The 26046-nt window shown below is 35.1% G+C and overlaps 1 protein-coding gene across 5 annotated transcripts in view; it reads left to right on the top strand.

Annotated features, from left to right (window-relative positions):
* Positions 1-26046, top strand: part of LRCH1 (leucine rich repeats and calponin homology domain containing 1) — a 119123-nt gene that overhangs the window by 56727 nt on the left and 36350 nt on the right. For 2 of the 5 annotated variants that reach the window (XR_011697374.1, XM_071551068.1), the window contains exons 3-15: positions 1977-2103; positions 7535-7640; positions 8134-8270; positions 9417-9544; positions 11476-11560; positions 15939-16044; positions 17197-17309; positions 18819-18886; positions 19863-19949; positions 21962-22051; positions 22163-22199; positions 22879-22992; positions 25062-25109. Coding sequence is in view for 2 of the 5 variants with exons in the window: in XM_071551068.1 (XP_071407169.1) it covers positions 1977-2103; positions 7535-7640; positions 8134-8270; positions 9417-9544; positions 11476-11560; positions 15939-16044; positions 17197-17309; positions 18819-18886; positions 19863-19949; positions 21962-22051; positions 22163-22199; positions 22879-22992; positions 25062-25109 (1246 nt within the window). In the remaining 3 variants the exon portion in view is untranslated. The remainder of the gene's footprint in view (positions 1-1976; positions 2104-7534; positions 7641-8133; positions 8271-9416; positions 9545-11475; positions 11561-15938; positions 16045-17196; positions 17310-18818; positions 18887-19862; positions 19950-21961; positions 22052-22162; positions 22200-22878; positions 22993-25061; positions 25110-26046) is intronic. The other 3 variants (XR_011697375.1, XM_071551081.1, XR_011697376.1) reach the window with 2 other exon arrangements.

Genomic DNA, 26046 nt, shown 5'->3' on the forward strand with positions numbered 1-26046 from the left:
AAGAAATACATCATAGATTTAGAATACATATTTTTTTGCCTGTTGCCAGCAGAGCTCCTATGTTAAAATAGCATTAGAAAGTGATGTCAAGAGATATATGGAGTCTTGGGCCTTGGTGGATACTGTTCATGATTTATTTAAAGAAATTCCTTTTAAACTAATGATGATTTAACTCACTTGCCCTGGTGGTGTCCTGTTCCTTATCTCTTAGTGGGTTTCTTCTGAATTCTGTTGAGCTTAAAAGCTATTTCTACATTTTTTTGTGTGTCTCATCTGCGGCATAGTGTGACCGTTTTAGAGTCTAGACTGCCTAAGTTTGAGTCCTTTGGAACTTAAAAAAATATTTCCACTTTTTTAGAGAAAGTTGTGTCTTGGTCTTCTGTAAAGACACTAGAATGATGAAACCTGGATCCACAATAAGCACTGATTCTTTTTTCAACTACTACTGCTTAATATTTGGATTTTTTTAATGTCCTTGGATTTGTTATTTGACATCTGTCTGTCTCCTGGCCTATGCAACAGAGATATGGTGGTAGTTTGCTTTGTAAAATATTTTGAGACTGTTGTGTGGAACACAAATGTACATCTTTATATGCAGCTTTGTAGCATACGGGGCGGTCCCGTGGTGTAAAGGAAAGCACTCTGGACTCTGAATCCCAAGGACCTGAGTTCGAGTCTCAGTGGGACCGTCCCCTGGCAGTTCAATGCCTCCCTGCCATCCCATCCCGTCACATCGCGGATGCTCAGCAGGGTCAGCCCCGGTTAGTACCGGGTGCTGTGACAGTCCCGAGGACTTCCCTGTCACTGTCCAAGCTCGCTCGGCCGTGGCAGATGGACCTCAGGACTTAAACGGTGGGGCCAGTTCTGCGCATGCTGTGCCTCACCTAAAAAATCCCCTGTGCAGGCTGGAAGGGCACACCCACGTGGGGAGAGCCCTGCCCAAATCTGCGTTTGCGAAGTTTGGCCATACATACATACAGATATAGCATACCAGTGCATTAGCAGTTAGAAAAATGCTTTGAAATTTGTGTAATTTTGATTTTTGTTTGCTTGTGTTTTACTTTGATGTTACAGCTGTTACTGAAATGACACAGGAAAATTTTTGCCATATGTTTTATAGAGTTCAGACGTGTATCTTTGTCCTCTGAAACCTTAAAAGTTAAGCAGAAGAGAATTAAAATGGTTTATACTGAGGTGCCCCTTTAAGTTACTGTTCATTTTTTTACTATGGCTTAATAATACCCATAAGAAAGAAGAAGTGATATTTTAAGAAAACCTTTAAATTCTAGGACAGAGTACTTAATATGTTATTCTGATGAGTATGGAGTTTCTTCTGGGAATTGAGCCACAGATTGCTATTTTTAATCATGTGGCCATCACAAAGGGTCATGGCATTTGTCTTCTTTAAGTTTTAGCTTATAAATCTTAGCAAAATGAACCATTGATAGTCCCAGAATTTTTTGCTATATTTAACTGAGTTAATATCATAGAACCATAGAATGAGAAGTACCAAGTCATCTTCAGCTGCCAATGTGCTTTAAAGGAATTGAGAAAATAACCATTTTGACTGTAATTTATATATTTGTTTTTCAGTTGGAACAAAAGACATCCATTTCAATGGCACATAAAACCACAGGAATGTTTAAATACTTACAAAATACTGTCTCAGTTGACTTTCCTGTATTCATTAGGAAGGGAAACAGCTGTTCTTGGTGAAAAACAGATATGTTACAATATTGTTAAAGTGATAATAATGCATTTTTTCCAGAGTGGTAAATTCCACAATGTTGTTTACTCAATAATACAAATATTTCTGATGGGCAAGTGTTTTCTTAATGATTGGCATTTAAAAATGTAAATTTTGCCTGTGAAATCTGACCAATGAAAATTAAGAAATTTTGCAACTCTCAGACTTTATGTGACTATGCAATAGAACATCACTGATGGTTTTAATGTTTTGTTTTGTTTTGTTGCAGTCGAAATCAGCTTTCTTCTTTGCCAGCTTGCCTGTGTGGTCTTCCTCTAAAAGTCTTAATTGCAAGTAACAATAAGCTAGGTTCCCTTCCAGAAGAGATAGGTCAGCTAAAACAGTTAATGGAATTGGTATGTTACTCATCTTTTTTTGTTGTTGGGTTTTTTTGTTTTTTTTTTTTTTTTTTTTACTTTTTATTTTGTCTTCTTTTGTATTTAAACAGAAATAGAAAAAATCGCTTTGCACATATATTTGAACAAATGCTTAATACTATAATGCAGGTTAAAAAACTAAGTTTTTGACTTCTCAAGTGTGTTGGACAGTAGCACAATAATAGTTTCCTTTATGTTGTTCAGGTCCCTTCTTCAATGCTCTTGGTTCATTCAAAACTCAGGTTCAAAGTTTGTTGTCTTTACTGGTTTTACTCACCCCTGCACTGGCTCCCTGTTTTCACCATGTCAAAAAGTGATTCAAAAGTTCTGGCTCTGCAAGGCTGTACCCCCTCCTCTGTAGCACCCTCCCCTCCTGCTTCTTTTCTGTCTGCTATTACTCCTTGCTTACCACATTGCATTCCACTCATGATACTGGTCTTATCAGTCTATTTTCATTTAATTCACTGTGTTTGTCATCCAGCCTTCCTTTCTTGGGACACTCATCTAAACAGATCTACCAAACTATATTCCTCTTGTTTTCAAAATTGTCTACATGGATACTGTTTCTGCAAGCAGTAGATCATCTGTAATGTGTCATCCACTCAATGACAATCTGAAAAAGTAGAAAAATTGCTTGATAGTATAGCTTAAAATGAATTTATTTGCACATTTTTTATTAAGTTTATGTGTGGAAAAAATATATACAAGAGAATGCTTCCTTTTCTCTCCCTTTATCTTCCTCTTCTATAGGAAAGCTGAGATTGAATTCTTTGCAGCATATGCTTTATGTGTTCTGGTTATTTCTGTTCATCTTGACTTTTTGAGTTATAAATTGACAAATAAGTTACATTTTGACAGTGCTAATTTATGCACAGTAAAACAATGACTTTTGAACTTTCTTCCAGCTGCTGCTATCTCTATTGACAGCATTTATCTTGCACTTCTTCTCTGTACTTGAAAGAGCCTTCTTATCATATTGTTTTTATAATAGTGGTTCCTCCACTATATTATGTTACAGAAATTGACCTAATCTTGCTTTTGGCCCCAGTCCTGCTGTTGATGTTTCATATGTGGAGTGAAGCGGCAGCTGTGGGGCTTTTTTTCTTCTGGTATTCTTGAACAGCATCCTGGCTGTCCGGCTTGTATTATGTGTTGCAATTGATCTGACTGTTGATGAGGATGGAGGGGGAGTTACCTCTTCCTTTCTGGGTAATGCATGAGCTAAAGAACTAGCAAGTTGCTTTTGTTTGGTGAGCATTATTTATTTATCTTATCCAATAGTTTATATTTTTTGTGTGTGTGTGAGATAGATTTAAGTAAGATTACACTAATGATTCTGATTTGATAAATCTTAAGAAAAACCATGTTAGGGTATAGCATTGTTTTTGTTGTGCTTAAAATAGTTACAATAAAAGATGATGATTCCAGTTTTTATAAATAATTAGAGTTAAATTTAGTAAAGAATCAGTTTAAATTTAGTAAAAGAATTTAGTAAAGAACTAAAAGCTTGAAGATCAATGTAGCTTATACTCAAAGCAGATGGGATTTGTTTAGTTCAAACATATGTTTAAATTCTGGCATACTGGATTTTTGTATTGCTTTCCACTAACAGTATCATTTCAGTGTTATTCTTTCTCAAGAAGAACATGACAATTCCTGCTCTAAAAGTATTTCAAATGGCAGTGTTTAGCAGCATTGTCACTTTGGTAACCTCAAAGACTTACGAAAACTGAAAATGGTCTGATGCTTGTTCTTTGTGGTTAGAAGGCAGTGCCGGGGGGGTAAGCTGAATAAAAAGTTTGTGTTAAATTGAGCATGATTCTGTTCAGATGACCTGATTAATTAGTTTGATAACACCATGTGTGTTTGGGACATTTCTAGCAAAATGAGTTGCACTATTTTGTGGGAAATGACATAACTGTGATGTTAGGGAGAAGCAAATAGGAGTAGGATTGAGAGTGGGGATCTGTACTGGCATGTGTAATACAATGCAGTTTAGATAATAAGGCAGTCGTTGTTCTAAAAGAAGTAAAAATAAACAAATAAACAAACAAAAAAGATTAAGTCATACTGCAGTTGTTGCACGAAAAATTCAGCTGTATGAGAGCAGTGCCAGCCTGAATAGCAGGGTATTCAAGCAGAACCATCACCCAGCCCTGTGACAGGGAATGCTGCTGTTTTGGTACATACACAGTGCTGGTGCTGAGCTGGGTCAGGGGATCAGTCCTGAGCTGCCACCTGGCTGCATGCAGTGCTTGTATTAGTAGGACTTTTCCAAGCACCCTCAAGTTCCCCAAATGTTTCAAAAGCTGCATGCAGTAAGAACTGTATGCACGTAGCAAATGGATTTTTTATCTTCTTTAGGCAAAATTTACCTCCGTAGTCACTGTGAAGTAGTGTGAACATAATTTGCTTCAAATTAGATCACATCTAAGGTATTCTTTTTGAATTTCAGGATTCTGATGGCTAGCTTACAAGCACCAAAGTAACATAAACTCTTCTCCCTGCAGAACAAGTTGTGATAAATTGCAAAATTTGGTTGAGAAGCTTACTTTTATTTGCAGTTCATTAGCTCACTCATACCTCTACTGTCATTCAGGAGGACAAGTGCAAAATTAGTGTAAAAGGAATTTAAAACTTTCTGTCAAGGAAAAGTAATTAGACAGAGATGGCTTAGCAATTGTACTCAGCACTATCAGATGTGCAGTGAAATTCTGTTCTAAATCCTATTGGGCAGTATTGCACTTCTGTCTTCTTTAGATAGTGGCCGTCTTCAACTCTGGGGTGCTCTTGTTTCATGTTGGAAGCCTTTAAATCTCTCAGCTATGATTTATGTCCCCTACTTCGTTCATCTCACCAGCTTGACCATGTGGGACCTGCTGTCTGCTGTTGCCTGAAAGGATCCCTGTGCTCATGTACTGTGGCGCTTCTTTTTGCTGTTCAGTACAGCTTGTGTGTTACAGCCTCTGACTGAATCCATGTGCTTTTCAGGAATAACAGCTCAGTCAGGAGTCCCAGCTTTAAAATTATTGTAAGGAGGAAGTTTGCCTTAATTTGAATGGTTTGGATAAACTTGACATACATGTGTATAAATATGTTAAAACAATACAGTACTCTGACTCCGTATTTTCTGTTCATATTGCCGAATGTACGTTCTGAATTTGATTGGTTTAAGGTAATTCAGAGTTTACCATAAACAAAGAAAAAATGGATGAATTTGATTTGCTTTCATGGCACTGAGCTTCATGTCACAGAAATTAATGTTAAATTTAAATATGCCATGTGTCTCAAATTTTGAGAAACTGTCATGTCATAGAAGGACATAGCCTAACTGGTAAGAACAAAATAGAATTAATGCAAGTCTGACCTTAGCAAATACTAGCCCCTTACAATGTGAGGCAAAGTCCCAAATTGCTGGTTGTGTAGTTCCCTAAAAAATTATTAGCTTGAAAATTATAGTCATTTGACTCTGATAGTATTCCTTCCATTACTGACAAAGTAAGTGGGAAAGGTAAACACTGTCTGTGTCACACATTCATGAAGTCTAATAATAGTAAGGAGCAAAGCTAGCAATAATGTTGTAGGTCTTTGTTTGAATAGCCATGGAAAACAAAGTAATAAAAAAAGCAAGTTGGGCTGCAGTGTTTGGTAGGATAAAGGATACTACTGTCTCTAGGGATCTTGGAATGCTGACATGCTGTCACAACAGATCAGTCTTATTGAGGATGTTTTGAAAGGCTGTAAGTGGAAGTGGACTTTGTTTTTGAGACTACATGTAGCCAGGATTTTTTTATTGTGTTTTTTTTCCCTTTTTTGTACTTCCTTTAGAATTCTGTCTCTTTCCCTGACTTTTTCTTATGTGTGTGCCTAAGTGCACTTGGTCTAAAGCTTCTTTGCCACAAGGTGACTTTAAATTCTGTGCTCTAAAAATCAACTGCCTAATTATGAAGTTATTTAAAGTGCGTAAATTAAAGATAGGACAGTAAAGCTTTAAAAATAAATCTGGGAGCAGTGTAATTAACCAAACTTTGTGGCAGAAAATGCACTCTTTAGCTGGGATTTTTATTTTCCTTGTCTAAAAGCTACAATAATTTCCTGTCTGTGTTTTGAGAAGGGAAGGAAGCATTAGCAGCAGTGAGATTCTGTTACAAGAAGAAACTTGTCTGATACAGAGAGCAGCATTGTCAGATCACATTTTGCTTTTACTATAATTTTTTAGACTGGAAGACACAGAATCAATGGAATGCTTTTGATTAATATTAAAGCAGGTATCTTTGAAGAGGTTACTTGGAAATCTGACTCACTTCTAGAACTGTTGTAGTCCAGGAGTTCCCAGAAACCGTATAAATCCATTTGAAACAGTTGAGAGAGTAGGAATATTCCATTAGCTATTCAGGAAAATTTGGCATTTTTCCTTCTTTCATACAGAAATTAAAGCAGAATTGGAACATTACTCAAATTTACAGGTTGCCTGGGATGTAAGCAGAGGTTTCGATGTCCATTTGGCAGCAAAAATGAGAGCCAGTATCTGGCAACTGTGAATTTTAGACTGCCTTAATCCAGGAAATTGATGTATACATAGATAGCAGTTTCTTGTTAGAAATAGTGTTCAAGTATTATAGAAATAGTGTTAAAGTGTCGTATTTGTTACAGTAATTCCACTGTATTATAAACTTGTTTTTTGAAATTATGCTCAGTATTGCCAGACACTGTACTTTCAACTCAACTTTACAAAAGTTGTTCCCTTAGGAATGCTGAAATGAGAATGGATACCAATTTTATTCAGATTATTAAACCACTTGTATTTAGTCATCAAAATCAGACCTACTTAGGACCTGTCTAGGCAGTTAAGAAGTACCTTTTACAATAATATGTTGAATATCTCAATGCTACTAAACAAGATCTGTCCTATTTTGTTACGTCCTAATGCATGCTGTGAGGATCAAATATATGCCTTTACAGAATGCTATTGCTGGTGATTGTTATGATTATTATTATTATTATATTTTGTTAAATATTCCCTCTAGAAGAAAACCTTTTAAAAATCTCAGATCCAGACACTAGCAGTTTTACATTTCATCCTAACATACTCTGTTATATAACCATGATTCTTCATGTGAAGAAAAGAACAAAAAAATAGAACATCTTAAGCAAATGGTTTTGAACATTTCTACAGAAATCAAATCAACTTTCAAAATTCACTTGCTCTTCAAGTAAGAATTTGCTCTGGTTTTAAGTAATATGTAAACATTTTCCCTTGTATAGTGTTTTACATTGTGACAACAGGATAGATTGTTCCATGTTTTAAGGTCAATTAAATGTTACAATGGTAATAGCATTTGGCTATATTTGTATTAAACATCTGGGAGCTGAATGGTCATTTTTATTTGTTATCACTGTTTTGCTGTAGGATGTCAGCTGTAATGAAATCACAGCTTTGCCACAGCAGATAGGCCAGCTGAAATCTTTAAAAGAACTGAATGTCAGAAGAAATTACCTCGAAGTTTTACCCCAAGGTAAAAACAAATGAACAAAAAATATCTTTGCAGTAGGTCTTATTAGCATTTTGAAAGTATTTTTTGCTCATACAAGTAAATATGATTAAAAACTAGAGATCACTTTGTGCTCAAATTTATTCAATTTGAGTTTGCAGAATATAACACTGCAATATTCACTGAAGAACAGTGTGTGAGTTGGTTTTTTTATGGATTATCTTAATGATTCTGGGCATCTTTTAACCTGCACAAGTATCTGAAGGCAGTGTGGGCGCTGTCAGCTGACTTTCAGGAAGAAAAGATACCTCAAAGTCTTTCTTTTAATATTTATTGTCACTTGCATAGCAGTAACACTCTTTTCATTTCCCCGTATAGAATGGAGTAAATTTTTATCTTATTCCTTCCTGAGTTTCTCTTTTTGATGAATGCCAAAGTTTTATTCAGAAATATTTTATTATTTTATGGCAAAAATAAACCCAGATATAACACCTTCTCTCCTTTTTGTTACTTTTAGAACTAGTACAGCTTCCCTTGGTAAAGTTTGACTTTTCCTGCAATAAAGTGCTTGTGATTCCAATTTGTTTTAGAAAGATGGTGCAGTTACAAGTATTACTGCTTGAAAATAATCCTTTGCAGTCTCCACCAGCACAAGTAAGTAACAGCTGTAATTTAAGTTGTGCCTCACTATTGGGTGTACAATAACAAACTATAAAATGTCACCTTTGTCAATTGCAGGCTTCTGAATTTCAATCACTACAGACATTAGTTGTTGATATCTAAAAATAAAAAGTATCTAAATAAGACAGAGAAATTATCCTATGGTCTATATATGAGTCTGTGCACTGTTTGAACACACACATCTACAAGAATTCCATTCTGTTAGCTGCTTGTTTGTTTTTGCCATTCCCATCTGCATATGAAACATAATGTTGAAATATGTATGTAATTTTGAAGAAACTTCCTGGATAATCTTTCCCTCTTTTATAAGAATCCAGTTCTAGAAGGTTCTACAGTGATCCGCTGTTAACTTAAAAAATAGGCAGATGGTCTAGAACAACATAATCCTTGTGAAATTTATTTTACTTTGTTGTGTAAGTTTATAGAATATTCTACAGAAAGAAATCAAACTCCTGTTATGAACTGTAGGCCATGCTGATTAATAGTGATAATAAATTAATGGATCCTGTGCTTGTTGCTTGAGGATAATTTTGTTGTTGACTTACTGGACAGTAGGTTCAGACTTTATCTCTAAAGCTGCAGTTGTTCTAAATCAACAGCTGTTGAAATACTTAAGAATTTTTATTACATTGGAGAAATGCTTTTCATAATCAGTAGTGATGCTGCTTTTAAAATAAAAAAAATAAAGAGGAAGTTGAAGTATGCACTTCAAGAATTCTAGAATGCAGGTGAAATGCATCATAGCTATGCTTGAACACTAGTAAAAACAATGTGAACCAAGAATATAAAGGAAACACTAATTAATTAAATGTGATTGATTTTGGAAATAATTATGCAATTGCAGTTAGTAATAGGCCATACCATATATTTTAATGTATTTTTTTTTAGTTAAAATCTCATTTGTATTTGCTTTATGTAGACTACATTATTTTCTTAGTCTCTGAGGGTATTTATACTGGTATACACAAAGAGGCAATTGAAATACCTCTTAGTAATTTAAAAAAAAATTCTTTTTGTGATATTCATTGTGATGATATTAGTTGGCTTATGTTAAGTGACATATGGAAGAAATTATTTTTTCATTCTAGTCATAAATCTAACTTTTTTCTTGTCTAACAGATTTGTACAAAGGGTAAGGTGCATATATTCAAATATCTGACTGTACAAGCCTGTCAGATTAAGACAGCAGACTCGCTGTATCTTAATGCCATAGAACCACAGCATTTGCCACAACCTGTGGAAGAGAGGTATTTATGAAAGTCTCATTTTGTTTTTTGATGTAGCACTTATAAACAAAGTGAAATAATATTTATCTTTAGATTCACCAGTTTTGTTTGTTTAGATGCTATTTAGAGTGCATTTTTTGAACAGAGATTTGTTTTGCTTTAATTTAATTCTAATTAATTTGCTTTTATTTTAGTGAAATCCCTGTAAGAGCTTAGGAAAAAATTATAAGTTCTGATTAAAGTTAGCAGCATCTTATTTAAGAGTTGAAAAGTGAACCTTAGTTTAAATCTAACCTCTTTCTAGTGGTCTCCTGGAAGATAATGAAAATAATTCAGATGGTAATAACATTAAGTTTTCAAACTTTATTGTAACTCTATGAATACAGTAAATAAATTTTAATTTCTTATTTTGTGATTTATATATTAGACATTTGCAGCATAGTTTTTAATTCATCAATCAAACTGAACTGCATGAATGTTGAGATGCTTTTGAAATGAAATGTGGTAGTTTGTTAGCAAAGTCAAAGACAAAACCTTTCATGTCTTGCACCAAACATCTGGGAAATGTTGTACTGTGGTTTAAGAACAGAAACCAGATACAAAGCAGCTCCTTTCTATGAGAATCTCCATACCTAGTTGGAAATTAACTTTGAACCAACCCTTGCTTTGCTAACATGGGCAGTATAATATGACCAGTCAGAGAAGGTGCAGTATTTTTGGAGAGAAGTGCTCAATGAGAACCAGGTGTTGATGTGAATAATAATAGGGATGTTGCTTCTAAAACCCTGAGGGATAAAATCAAGAGCTGTTACGGAATCTCCCTTTCAGTCATCTAGACAAGGTTTCAGACTAACTTTTTCTCCATGTACCTTTGGAAGACACATTTGTGAATTTCCAGCAGATAAATGTCAGAGATGAGAAGAATCCAAGCTGAAAAGCAGGTTTTCCATTTGGGGAACACTTACTGGTTTTCTGTTTTGTTCTTTTAGTGTATGAGAAAATTGACAAGAATGTCATGTGCTATATGATAATTTGGCCATAGTGGAGAATGCAAGTTAGGGTAAAGGGATAGGGCAGAGTAGACACCAGTTGGTAACTAACAGCCTAATGCTCTATCACATAATAATTAGCAAATTTTTATTTTAAAGTGTAACTTCATACTTTTAATGAAAAAACATAACCTGCTTAGGATTTCCATAAGCAGTTCCTGAAAAAAATCCTTAGTGTTTACTGATTAAGAAGTAATTTAGGATTGATTAAACAGATACCTTACTCATTTGAAGACTGATAAAGCTCCTTTTTAAATTGCTGTGGCAATCTGAATTCAGTATTACAGCTTTCAGGATAGCAAATGGGGAAATAATAAAATATATTTTATAAAAAGTTAGGCAATGAGAGTGTTGCATCTAATAGCGTACTTCAAAATGAGTACAGGTCGTATCAGGTAATGAAACCAGAGGAGAGAGCAGTTGTCCTTATTATAGCAATTTTCTTAAAAACCTAAATTCAAAGTCTATTTTAAAGCACCAAAAGGAGGTTTCTGTGTTAATAATTACTTCAAGCCGCAGGGAGATATTAGTGCGTTTTAGTGGATCACTGAGTACAATTAAATCAGTTGACTCCAGTCTGAGTTCAACTATTTTGGTTGCTTCTCCCATGGCTAAGTTGCTCCAGTTGGACTCCTGTGCTACTTAGCTAGTAACTAAGCATTTTTGCCTAATGTATAGACAAAACCAAGCTTATAGCAAATGATTTTTGTTGTTATCATTAATCCTTAAGCTAGCTAGCCATTCCATCTGATCTGTTTTAATATCATGCACCAGGCTATTGCACCCTCTACCATTAAAACTGGTTAGAAATTTGCTCTTAAGTGAAGCCAGGACAGAATTTAAACATAAATGCTATGGTAGCTTTTTACCAATTTTTAATTTATTTTTTGTATTCACATCTAGCATTGATGACATCTTCCCAAGTAAAAAGGACTCGGATTCGGGTGTCGGCAGTGATAATGGTGATAAACGTTTGTCAGCGACAGAGGTAAGTTATACCTGCGTTTTGCATCCACCTCCCCTTCCAGCACTCATATTTTGATAATATTTTAAGTTGGTTAAAAGTGTGAATATTTTTAACCATAAAAACTCTGCAGCCATATCCTTGACATGGATTTTTCACTAAGAATTGGCTAAAACAAAGATACAAGGAGACCGGGGTTTTTAAAATTTTTTTGTCTTTACACTGTCTGGAGAGGGCAGTGAGATACTTCCTTCCAAATGGTCAACAACCTACCAGTGGTGAGAATTCACTACATTTCTCAGGCAGTTTACATAATCAAGAGAATGAGAACCAGAAGAGGATTCACATCTGCCGTTTTCTGTGAAGTAAATATGCCAACAGGTTACACACTGATGACTTCTTACATGTTTTCTCTCTGACTGATAACTCATTCCTGTTGGGAATTAATAGTGCCCAGTCCCAGCATGTTCTGTGATGTGAGTATGGCAGAATGTTGTAGTACAGGAAATTTAGTAACTTTGCAAATCTTAATGTGTCTGCATGCTCTGGCAGTTAGGCAGTGCTGGAAAAAAAATCTTCAGACTGTTTCCGAACTATGTTGTCTAATTGAGCAGAGAAAAAGGACAGCTTTGTGGAGTTAGCATTGTCCTAAGCTCTTAGAACTGACTTTCCAAGACCTTTATTTCTGAGGCTATGCTCAGCTGAACAGGGCACTAAATCTAATTGAACTGAATAATTAATGATAAGTAAATAATTAGCAATATAATTCATTAATGATCTTTCTAAAATGTGCAGTAACAGGCTTTGTGCTCTGACTTAATGGGAAATACCTAGGTCACAACAAAAGAGTGACCTTCTCACTCATAAAAATAATTTTATACTGATTCTTTAGTGTTTTCTTCTCCTCTGAGGAAAAGGGATTTTGTTGCTTTTGAAACAAATGTATAGAGAATCAAACTTAGGTACTGAATTTGTAGTTACTAAAAAGCAAATTAAACATGAATCCACTTACACACTGATTGGTCTTATAAATACAATAACATTTAAAAAATGAAACATGGTCGTTTCCAAGTACTTGGGCAAGTTCCTTGCTAGATGGAAGCAAAGCAGAATTGTAGTGATTTCTAGCCAAACCTCTAATGGTTTCCCTCTAGCCGAGAAGAGCATGCAGTCCATTCATAGCCACTTACAAACAATTTTGCCATTCTTACACTTCCTGAAGCTCAGTTACCTTGTTAATGAAACTGTTACTCCAGAATTTTCTCTTTAGCTGTATATACCACCTTTAGCAAATAGATTGTCTTACCTGTAATCAAAATGTAGCAACTGAAATGCTGCAAAAATATTTTAAAGACAACAAACAGTGTACCTATGCATTTTTAATAGTACAAAGTTTTTTTAATATCAGAGCTGTTTATTCATTCCTTCCTGGCCTGATTACTGCTGTACTATTAAGGAGAAATGAATTCTGACATCAGTAATCACAAATGCATTTGATAGTAAATTTACCACTCACTTTCCTTTTGATGAGCTCTTTAATACCTGTGTAGCACTTGAGAATTGTGCAAGAAATATTGGCATGTTGCAAATACAAGTTCACGTGCGTTGCTAATTACAATCAGAAAGCTACATACCAGACATTAGATAAACATTAAATGATCAGTCATAAAATTACCATTAAAATACTATTCTGGGTTTTTTAAGAAATACAAACTACCATTTAGTCTGAAGGGTAGTGGCTGTTAAGGCAGTTAAATGCCTCCCTGACATCTGATCCCGTCAGATCTCGGAAGCTAAGCAGGGTCAGCCCCGGATTAGTACTTGGATGGGAGACCTCCTGGGAAATGCCGGGTGCTGTAGGTTCTAGTCCTGAGGAACTTCACTGTGGCACTGTCCAAGCTTGCTTGGCTGTGGCAGATGAACCTCAGGACTTAAACGGTGGGGCCAGTTCTGCGCATGCTGTGCCTCACCTAAAATCCACTGCGCAGGCTGGAAGGGCACACCCACGTGGGGACAGCCCTTCCCAAATCTTCGTTCGCGAAGCCGAGCCACACACAGTGGCTATTGAGTTTCAGCCCTTTTACAGAAAGTACTACAATGTCATTTTGCATGTGTGTCACTTACTAACTTAAATGAATCACTAGTTTGAATGCACATGTATTTTTTAGGAAGCTTGCTAATTGTCTCTGGGTGTATACACTTAGGAGGGAGTACTTGATGAAATAAACTATTAAATGTATCTCTGACTTGGCAGGGACATTACAGCATCCATTTTCAAAGCTATAGTCATCTTGAGCATTTCAAGTGAAAGGTATCTTGTAGTGTTGCTGTAAAGTTGTTCACAGCAACTTGAAGGCAAATTCTGCTTTAAGGTAGTATACTCATGTACCTCATCTTTTAGGAGAAGTGTAGCATTTTGATTTCTTTTCCACCTCCCTTTGACCTTATTTTTTCTGTTAATAAAATTCATTAGAATGAGAGGGTACTTGTTAAGGTCCAGATAGTGTCACTGCTTTATTATCCATATGAGTGACACATTAGTACCAGCAGGAATGTATTTGAGGATTATTTCAAAGTGCATCATCTGAATTCTGTGTTAGAATAATGTTAGGTACTTTTGATTCTTATATGTCTGTGGTCTTCTGTTGCTAACTGGATCAAAAAATAAAACTGTGGAAAAAGGAAGTGAGATACAATATCTCACCTCTGAAAGAGCAGTACTTTTGTATTATTGCAGGCTGCATTGGATAGATTCTGTTTTATAGCACAGTGGCAGGAAACATCTGGAAGACTAGTTGCAGAATTCTGGAGGTCCTGAAAGTGAGACATAACCTGTTAAAGGAATAATTTTTTGTTTCCAAATTGAATGACCTGTGGCTTTTTTTTATATCAACACTCCAAAATATTTTTCTTGAAGTGTGTGTTACTCTACTGAGGAAATAAATAGTACCTGTTTCAGTATCCAGAACTAGTAATAAAGTCTATAGGAACATTTTGCTATACTATTTTTAAATGATAGTTGAAAAATTAACGAAACATGAACTTTCATCTAGAATAACTAAATCTAGTGCTCCAATATCACATGAGATACAACCTGAAAGAAAGAGAAGGAACTTCACTGTAATGTTGGTTGCCCAAATGAATTTAAACTGTCTCTTTTTGTTTTGTTTTTAAGCTGTTGGATTGTCATTACTTCAAATCTAATAGAACAGTAACTTTTGTGCTTAGCATACTTACAGCATGATTTGTTTATTTTCTGTTTGAGATACTAATTTATTTCATTTTTAAATGGAACTAATTTTAAAATTTCAAATATATTTTGAAAAGGGCTAACAACTATGGAGTTAAATAACTGACTGTATCTAATGCTCTTCCATTCCATTGCAGATATTTTGTTAAAATGCTCAGAACTGATAAAATCAGAAATACTTCCTTGAAATATATATTCTTAAGGAATACAGAACAAACTGCTATATGTGTACTGTAACAGTTATAATTATGAAATACATGTATGGAATACACATGTGCAGAGTAGTGAGTTATAGAAACAAAGGGCCTTTAAAGAATGAGTAACACCCATGGGTTTGTTGAGAAGTACATATGCAAAGCTCTGAGACTGTTGTAGTAGTAAGTGCTCTCTCTCAGGAGAATTAAGAATAAAAACTTGTCCTCTTCACTCAAGCAGGTCACTGCCGGCCCTCAGAGCAGCAGAGCCTCAGTGGCCGGGGACAAAAGTGCAGCCCCGCGTGTCAGTGCTTCCTTGTGCAACCACTATCAGTGAAGTCATAGACAGGATAGGCTTGTAGGTAAAGGTAATGTGTTTCAGTGCAGCAGCTAACACTGCTGAGAAAAATGATGAGCTTTTAAGCCAAGAAAAGCTGGTGTACCTGAAAGGCTATGCTGTTTTGTTGGGGTTTTTTCCACCTCTAGAAGATAATATAATTAAAGATTATGCCTCAGTCTACAAAGTTCATCTTGGATGCTTTAGACATTCAATTAACAAGGTGCTGCATGTTAAAGCAGGGAAGAAGACTCTTGGAGGGAAAGAAAAAAGGGATTGTGCTATGAGACTCAGTGTTTCTACAATGGCTACATGGAGCCCCTATTTCTGTCTGGCCCAGGAAGGCACAGAGAGCAGCACAGTGCAGCAGGGTCACTGTAAGGAGAGGACTAGTGCAGTGAGAAAGAAGGAAAAAAGGACAGATGAATTGTTCTGCTTGGCAAACCTCCTGTGAGGATGTATTCAGTGTGACTACAATTTCCTACAACAGGATTTGGTCATGTGCTCTGACATCCTCTCCCTTGTTAGTTTGCAGCTCTTTAGTGAGCACTTTTCTCAGTATGTACATTTTTATCACTCTTGGTCTGAGCTGAAACTAGTGTTTCTGTTATTTTTTTCCAGCCGTCTGATGAAGATACTGTCAGCTTTAATGTTCCAATGTCAGACATCATGGAAGAAGATCACATTATAAAGCATGATTCAGGTCACCATTCTAACTCAAAAAAAGGTTGGAATGTAAAAACCATGGAGATTAAACACAGGGAAATTCTGTCATTGATTCTATGCCTGCCTACCTACCCAGAAGAGGCTGCATGTGCAGTCATCTAAAAAAGAAAAAGTGTGCTACTTACACATTTTTAATTATACTGATTGAGTCCTTATATAATAATTTTCCATAGCAATTCTTATGAACTTGTTACACCTTGTCTCAAGAGTTAATAAGATCTGGTTGTGACTGGGGGAGAAGGAAAAGTTGTTTAAAACTGTGCTTCTCCACCACATATAAATGTGCAACGATTTAGCAAATGTACAATAGCAGAGTCCATTTCTGTAGTTGGATTTAGTGCATGTGTAAAGCTTTATTAGTCAGTCAGCATTACCTCTGGTAACAAGTAAAGCTCTTTAGATTTTGAGAAGAAGTAATTTTATCCAATTTTTTTAAAGTAACTTTTATTTTTCTAAATTATGCTACATACCAAAGCCAATGTTTCTCCAAGTTCTGCACATACTAATGATAAATGGCAGGATGAAGTCAACGAGTTGCATATGAAAGCCATACAAACAGGAGGTCAGCCTTTCTACAGTGGTACATTCTAGGTTAAATGAAATTCAGTTGGGATACTCATTGGAATTTAGGAGAATGCAAAGAGAGATAGTAAAAGGATTATATCCTACAGTGTTTATTAGCAAACTGGAGCCAGTAAGTTGTAGGATCATATCCCTGGAAATAGTATATGCAGGCAAGAGATTGGCATGGGCTCTGAAAAATTTTGTTATGCCATGATAACTCTGAAATTGCCTTCAACTGCAAGTCCCTGGTGAGATATCTGAATGTCTTAAAATACTCAGCAGCTGTCCAGCTGTGTTCTTGTACCAGTACTGGCAGGACAGACTTGGTGTAGTTCTTCATCAACACCTGCTGTGGTGCTTCTGACAGACAACTCCATATGCCCAGGGTATTGATTTATTAGAGCTTTGACATTAATTGGCATCAATCTTTACAACAAAAAAAGGTCTTAATCTGTAAGTTTTTAATATGCTTTGATTTTAAGCTTTGGTTTTGAGCTCTATAATTTAATACAATTAAATTACGTGGAGTAACAAATGTTGAGCTGAACCAGAAATCATTCTTCTATCTTTTTTTTATTGTTGTTTCTAGTGGAATTCCATCAAGGATCTTCTCACTTGATTGTCAATGATAAATCAAGAGAAACAGGAAACCAGTTTGATGAATCGGATACTCTTACTGCTGAATTTATGAGTTACATTAAGGCAAGTTTGTGACAATTTTAAGTGGGGGGGAAATATCTTTGCTACTTTTCATAAGTACAGAGCAAACAGAAGTGATTAACAGCAGATATTTTAATGAATAAGAGGCTGTGATTGATATTGTCATGAAAAGATAAAGGAAAAATAAGCAGATAGGTTTAAAATTATTACAATTAATCTAGGAGAGCAATTTTACCCACAACTCTTTCTAGTATATATGAGAGTTATACTTCAACTGTATTTAAGGCTTTAAGGAAAAATGGCAGGTATGTTCTGTGTTGCTTTATATTTTCAATTTAGCAGTTTTTCATAGTTGTTGCCTTGCTAAAATGCAAGATGACTTCATGCTAGCTGTGGTGGCTAAAGTTTTGAAGTAATGTTACTGTATTAAAATACATTTTCCTAACTTTTTAAACATTATAATAGAAATTGAGAAATCCATCAAGACAAATTATATCAAATCACCTTCTAGAATAAGTACTGCACTTCTGTTATCTTATGATTTGTACCCTTCTTATAAGAAAAAATCATGCTCTTCATTCTTGCAAGGTGAAGAAAGATGAAAAAGAATGGCTTTATTCATTCTACTCAGGATTGGCACTGGGCAATGAGCCGGTTTGGAGAACTGGAGAATGTTAGAGAGGGTGGTACACTCCTCAGTGTCCCATATGGCAGAGTTGGATAGCATTTATTGGTACAGGGTGATGCAACCCATGTGCCAAACACATGACACAACAGAGGATAAGCCTGTGTTTTCTGCTGTGGGTTCTCTACAAGTACAAAAGCACATTCATTCAGAGAGCTTCTGTCTTTAGTGGCAGCTGAATTTACTTCAGTGTTCCTGCTTGTCTGAGATGAAAAGGCAGTTGCAAACACAAAGTGGAAGCATAAAAAGAGGGTCAAGTTTTCGAATAAGCAGAACTTCATATTATTGTGTGGGAGCTCTAATTTATGCCTACACTGAATCAAAAATAACTGGCTGACTGATAGAAATTCTTGCATGCAATTTTTGTTCTGATTTGTTCTTTAAAAAATATTTTTTTTGACTGTCAATTATGAATCCTGTTAATAATTATGGATGAAGTGCATAATTGCCACTGTTTACATGTTCGGAATTTCCTTACTATGTAAACAAATCTGGCTGTGGTAGGAGGGAAAGTAGGAGGAGAGCTAGGGTTGTGTTTAATTGAAGCATTGTTTTCACATGCCAGGAAGTCATCAGTGGCATCTGGGAAATAGAATAAAGAATTCTTATGCTTCTTGACTTTCTTTTTATTGTTCAATAAGGTTAAGGGTTGTTGACCTCAATAAAATCTGAAGGTTGAATAGAAGATCTTGTAATCAGTATCTTAAAATGGTGTAAAGTAAGGAGTGGAGCAGAAGCTTGAATTGCTTCAACTAACCAGCCTAAACTGTTACATAAATTAGGTCAGTGCAGAGTCTGAAAGCAAAATTTGTCTGCCTACTTAATTGCAAAGTTCAGTTCTCATTGTCGTTTTTGTCTGCTTCCAGAGCAGAGCAGCAGAGTGTGATGAATTACTGAGAATAGAAGAGGATGCACAATGGCAAGGAGACGAAATGTGAGTATTTTTTATCTATCTCTAATTAACTGTGTCATTTAATTACTTTGATTAGTACTGGTATTTCCTTGTCAATTAATAATTTTGTAGACTTTGAGGCATGACAAATGCATAGCCTTTCACTTCATGTGTGCTCAATGTTTAACATATTTATTGCTGAATAGAGTGGATATTATACTGCAACTAATATTTGTATACACCAATAATGCTGTAGTGTCTTTTTATCTGTGTAGAATGAAAGCTCATTTTTAGGTATTTTGAAATTTATTTTATTAAAGGATTTGTTAAAAAGTTTTATCAAATGTTGTAAGATCTAAATTTAATGTATATTTTAAAAATCAACTTAATTGGTAAACATCCCTTCTTTTTTTGCTTCTTTTGTCATAATTTTAACCTTGGAGCAATTACTGACTCATAGATACTAATTCAAGAATAGAGCAAGTGAACATCAGTTGCTGCAGTGAGTGCATAAGAAAAGGGAATTTCAGGCAACAGCGTGCTGTGAAGTAACTCATCAGAACAGTGTAGTCCTATATGATGTAAAAATGAAAACTGAAGGAAGGAAAGAGTAAATACTTTCTGAAAGAGGCTTACTGGAGACTAGCAGGAGGTTATGCTTCTGAACCCCAAAAAGAGTTGCAAATGTTGAAAAGCAAAAGGAAGCAATCTGGCTCTTAAAAAAATTCTTTGTATTTATGTTAATGCTGTTTGTATTAAAACAGTATATGTGATGAGTGCAGTTAAGAGTCAAATATTGGTAAATAAATTTTCAATTTTAAAAGACATTCTGTTTAATTGAATGCTAAAAGTTTTACTTCATCAAATTGAACACATACTGGATGTGCAGAGGGGCTGTTTTTCCCTCTCTATAGTGTTTTCATGCCAGTTGGAAGATGAAGCTCACAAACTGAAATTCAGACTACCCTTGATAATTGTTGTTGTACCTGTTCTTTCAATGCTTTTTTTTATGTTATAGACTAAATTTATCAGAAGAACAAACTATTGATATAGCAATGATAGAACAACTAAGAGAAGCAGTAGATTTATTACAAGATTCCACCAGGTATGCTTACAATAGCTGATGTGTTAATGTAATATATTTTAATATTTTTGTGAATTACTTTAGAGTATTCTTTTAACTGACAGTTGATTAAGTTCTCTGGAGTTACGAAGATCTATGTCAGCATATGGCTGTATGCAAGATAGTTAAGAAGGAAACTTACATCTTTCTGAGTATCTAGACAAAATTCCCAGTCAAGTAAGCAGGATTTCAGGTATAAAAGAAACCTAAAATTAGAGGCGAGGACACTCCCTAATCATTCATCTTGTGTATGCTACTGTGATATTCTGAAGTTTTGTCTAGGATTTTCACATTTTCTTTAGGGATTATAAATTTTCCTCTTACTCATGCTTGGTGTATTTTGTTGGAATGAGGTGATCTTCTGGCCCATCTTCATCCCAGTTCAGTGGAGCACATAAAGAAGGTGCCTGAATGAGTGGTGGAGTTTCTTTAGAGGAAGAGGCAAGAGAAATATATTTAGACTTCCCCTGACTACAGAAGGCAAGATTTTGTAATTTAGGGGCCTGTTTTAAGTGGCTAAAATCAGATGGAGTTACTCTGGATCTGTGGCTAAACAAAAGAATAAGTATTTAAAAGAAAAGAAATACTTACCTTACTAGAAGAGTTACAATAATGGTATAGGTAGTTCTGTCCAGATGCTTGCTGTTGCTTTTCTTTGTGTAATCACCTTCAGAAACTGATTAAGTAATTTTAATTCTTACTACCATGATGCAGCTGGTTTCACAGCTTCATTTCTCTGAAGGCCAGAAACCTTTGTCACTTCCAGCCTTAAGTATACTTGTCTCTCTTTCCTTCCTTGACCAATTCACCACAGCTGTTTGTTTTTGTGACTACACTGTTCTTTACTTTAAATGCGTAATTTGTTTCTGCTTTTTCACCTAGCAAACCTTTGTGCTTTTAGGACAGAAATTTGCTCCTGGTAGTATTTCTAGAGACACAGTTAGCTGGCTTTTTTTTGCATCATGTAAAGAATACTTTAATTATTGAATCATATACTAAATACTTGAATGGGAAATATTTTTGCTTAATAAAATGTTGTACAAATTAGGAAATCTCTTTAGTTCCTTTAGCTTCCTAGTACCATTGCTTCTGTATCTCACATAAGGCTTATTACTTTGTGAGAAGAGTGTTGTAGTTAAAAAAGGAAAAAAAATTGTTTTGGAAAAAAACAAGTGAAAAAATTTCAGTTGTTAGCCTTATGAACTTTGTCATTTTGTTTTTTGTTTGCAAATGTTGCCCCAATATTTCCTACATAGTTAGGGTTTTTAGATGAAATTTAAAAGGTCAATAAAGCACAGAAACCCTGTTTTCCATGCACACGCAGGTGTGCTTTCATTAGTAACACTACAGTGAATTTGAAATGTGACCTTTAAAAATGGCTGATCATGGAATATTTTTGCTAATGGGTATGATTATGAAGCTTGTGAAATGCTTGTCCAGTTGTGCTTTGAGTGTTCTGCAGAGCTTCAGACCTGCATCCCCGATGTGCACATAACCCGTATCTCAGTTCTGGGAAGGAGAGAGATTTCAGATTCAACGTTTCAGTATTTTCAGATGTTCACTTTATATTTCTGTGTTCCCTTTCCTGTGTTTACTGCTTTCTTGCATTTTCTCTTGCACTGCTTTATTTTCAGCCACTGCAAATTAAATGTGAATATCTAAGCACGTCTGTGGCTTCCACTGGGTGCTAGAGGTTAGGTACAGAAATCTACAGTCTTCTAGATAGTGGCATGGTTGTTGGTAGTAAACAGGTCCTTTTGTTTTGATGCAAGCCATTGCTCAGAGTGATGCTTTGCAGATGAAAGCATTAAAGTTGCTTTGACTGAACTGAAGCATCAGTGGCGTTTCCAAAACTTCGTAAGAGGTAACACTGAACAGGTTAAAGCCATGACAATAAAAGTATTTCATACATCCATTTGTTTGAAATTACATACTAAACAGAATGGTTACAAAAGCTATACCCCAGTGCAATGTTTCTATTTCAAACCTTGCAGATTAAGCATGGATAATTCAGAGAGCAGTGGTGCGAATCTGTATCCCATGGAACCAGCAACAGCTTTAGAATTTCAGGAGTCTACAGTAAAGTGTGTTTATATACCTTTTTTAGAAAAAAAATAATGCATTTGTTAGATGCATCATGTTCAAGTTGTTACACAATGAATTACATGTTTGCCTTTGTTTATCTTTATACATAGTGGTCAAATGCAGATGGAGCTATCTTCCCTTGGTCAGGTATGTTAATGAGTATATTATTAAAAAATATTTTTTTGGGGAAAAGGCAGGAAGTGAGCCAACAATTTCTTCAATTAATGATCTACCAAGCAGGGAAGGGAAAAAGCTAGTAGGGTGGAGGACAAAACTGATTTTTCTTTAATATAGTTATAGATTTGTTTGGGGGTTGTTTTTAATCTTTATATGTAAAATTTGTCTGGGTTTATCAGTTACTTTTTCACTGTAGTTTCCGTGCCGCTGTGTGTGACTGTCTGTATGCCAGTTCAGCTATGAATCCTCACCTATCACCTGCCCCCTCCTATCTCCTTCTTCTGGTGTAGAAAAGCAGTGCATTCATGAAGGGTAACCCCAGAATATTTTGTGAAATAACAGTTAGTGTTTTCCCAGAGCCCTGTCCCTATAGTTACAGAGAGTGTATAAAGTATGTTTTTTGAGTTTTACAGTGTGATAAGTGCAGCTTACTATTTGTTCTGTATCCTGACTGGTGAACTAGTGTTCGTTACAAAGTCATTTTACATTTATCTACCTGTTAGCACTGGAACTGCAATTATATAGTATTGCTTACTTCTTTGTTTGCTTGTCATCACAGTATTTGTAAGAAATATTTTAAGGTAATATTATGCAAAAAAAAAAATACACTTCCGTTGATGCACAGTCTGAAGAGTTACTTATCTTACAGAGACAAAATGCTGAAGAGGAACTAGAATTTCAGAGGAGGAGGGAGTTTATCATGGAGAAAACAAAGCCTGAAGTGAGAACTTGTGAACACGGTGAAAAATGGTCATTGAGTCAGGTATGGAAGTGTCTAGATGCAATAAATATGGAAACATTTGGATTGTCAATTTGTGTGTCGGGATAATGGGTTTAAGCCCATTGTGGGGATCGATTTTGTTGGTGTTTTTCCTCCTTAGCATGAATCTCAAGGTTCAGCTGTAAATAGAAAGTTGATTAAGACCTATCTCTTCGGAAGGAAATGGTATAATACATTTAATAAAAATATTTTTACCCAGTAAAAAGTATAGTAGTTGCAGTGGTTGCATTCCCTTGGAAAGAAATATCACCTCAAAGTTATATTTTCAAGAAAATTAAATTCCTGATTCCTCTTCTGCGCTCATGCCAAATATTCTTGTAGTTATATAAGCTTCTAAGTTCTTATAAACAACAGTATTTTTATTGTGTTTAATATTGCAAACAGACTATATAGGTTGAGATTATAGTTTTAAAGTTTTAAGAACATTTTCAGATTTGTGTGCATTGTAATGATCCAGAAATAAAGAACTGCAAAAAAAAATCTAATTTAAATATTTGGGGCATATGTTATTACTTCAGAACTTGCTATGTAGGGAATTTTGTGACGCTCTTGCAAGAAGACTGTGAGAACAAAATTGCAGAACATGCTGTCTATAATGGTAGTACCTTAATATGGTCTGTTGTGTGAAGATAAAGACTTTTTTGACCTATCGTTATACTTTTCAAATATTCTTAGGTATAATCATCATTATTATCAATATTCCAATGATAACCTTGTGACTTCATAAGTCTGATTTTTGTCTTTGCATTTTCTTTAAAATGTCAAAAAATCAAGTTGGTTAATCTCCCTTGTAATATTGTTGTACATTGGGTTTGCCACACTTTATTTGGAACAGTTCTTATTCATTGTTGAGATTAACAGATAAGGCTAATTTAGTGTCAAAGTATGTGTGGCCCTGTAGTTTGATGAACAGTTGGATGAACTGTTTGACAGATACAACACTGATTCACTTTTAAGAACCTTTCCAAAAGGAAAAGAATCTTTGTAAACACTTGTTGGTGCCTGATCCAGTCTGTGTTACACAGGTGAAAGTGCTAAACATGTTCTGTGAAATGAAAACCCTTCCTGCTAGAGCAAGTTTTTAATCATGCTGTGTTCTGTATAATACAGTAAGCACTGGTGTTGCTACTTGTGTTACTAAATTAATTCAATTTGGCATAAATTCAAAATTTTGACTAGCACGGAAGTGCTCGAGTGTGCAAAGTCCCCAGGTAGAGCTGGTGGGGATCAGATGAGTAAGATTTCCTTCTGTTTATTCTAGGTAATACAGTGGTTGAGATAATGTTATGAAAGATGTCTAAAGCTGAAGAATTTTTTTTAAGCTTGAAGTGTGGCCAAGAAAGGTCGTGAAGCAAAATGGGTGTGTAATCTTCCTTCCCATCTTGCTAGCTTTTGGAAAGCTCTGATTGTTGGGACCTAGTGTTCCAAGTACTCTCTTTTATCTTACCTACTTTTTTATCTATTAAAAACCCCTTGGTCCTAAGGAAATTGCTTTGAATTGAATTATAATTTCCTTTTACTTGTGGCAGCTGTGTTTCTGCTGTGCTATGATTGATGCTGAATTAATGATTTTATCTCATATTTATTAATATGAGGTATATGTTTCCAATGTGGTAACAGAAGTGGTAAAAAAGGTATGTTACATTGCAATTATAAAATTAATGGCTTATGGAATATTTCTCTCTTCAAATCTGTATTAAAAGTCTGTATTTGCGTATTAAATCTTGATGATAGTTTAATTAAAAAATAGTGAAAGAAAATTGAATGCTGTATTATAACCAACAAACATTAACATCTTATAAATGCAATTGTAATCACTTAGTATTGAAGCTGAAAATTTAATGGATCTGTGAATAATTTCCACATGTGTTTTTTGTTGGCTAGCAATAGAATTATTTATTATTCATGAAAATTATCGTTTCAGTGAAAAAAAGACTTAAGTATTACTGTGTGTCTGATTATTGTGAGTAAATTGTACTATTGTGGTGTTATCAATAATAGTTTCTGAAATGGTTTTTTACTTTATTTTTTTTTCCTTTCCAAACACGCAGAATGATCTAATTGTTTGGAATACAAGTGGGCAAACATCTCACAATGAGGTAAGATGCTAGTGCCATGTTTTTTTGTCATGTATTTTATAGAAATGGTTCATATACTAAATGTAACTGAGTATCACAAAATATCCGACTGAACTCATCAGAAGTGGATATGGGGCTTGTTTGGCCTGTAGTTTATTCTTGTAATCCTAAGAATTTACTAGGGTATAAAAATACACTTTCTGATCAACTTGTTTCTGAGTTACGCGGTTTAGTATAAAACATGTAATTTTTTTTCAATTTCTCCATTCTGACACATTGTTTCTTTCTAATTTTTCCTTGTTTGACAACACTTTGTGTTAATTTCAGTGCAGTTTCTTTTTGTGCAGTTGTGTCATGTCCTTGATTAGTTTTCAGACAGGAGTCTGATTTTGTTAATCCTGTTGCTTACACAGTGCCAATCTCATCAGAAAATATGAGAATCTTTTTTTCTCAATCTCATGAGAAAAGGGGTAGCTGTATGGAGCTACTTATGGAGTTTTTTTCCCTTCATACTTTCCGCAGAAATAGGGCTTCTCCCTCTACATTGCATCAGTACCCAGTCTTGGTGATGGGATCTTGTAGTTCCCAGTTGCCAGAGGAAGGGATTCCTATTACGGAGTTTGATCATACGACTCCTTCTGTGTTACCATTTGAGATATGATGATTATACCTCACCTTCTCCTGTATATTGCTACTTCATTCTTTCTGCTGTAACTCAGCCTAGTTCAGGGTCAAGGGTGATCCTGCTCTGAGGTGTATGCTTAATTTCCCCTTTTTCTGCTTTTTTACAGAAAAAATTCAGTGTTGAATGGAAAATACCATGCAGAATGGTATTCTGTGAAAGAAACAAATGTATATAATGAAAAACCATGTCTTTACTTTCACTTTCTAAATGTACCCTGCCACAAAATCCATGTTTGATGGAAACAAGTGATGACATGGGAGAAAACTGAGAAAT

This window comes from Pithys albifrons, chromosome 1 (genome assembly GCF_047495875.1).
Source record: "Pithys albifrons albifrons isolate INPA30051 chromosome 1, PitAlb_v1, whole genome shotgun sequence".
NCBI lineage: Eukaryota > Metazoa > Chordata > Aves > Passeriformes > Thamnophilidae > Pithys > Pithys albifrons.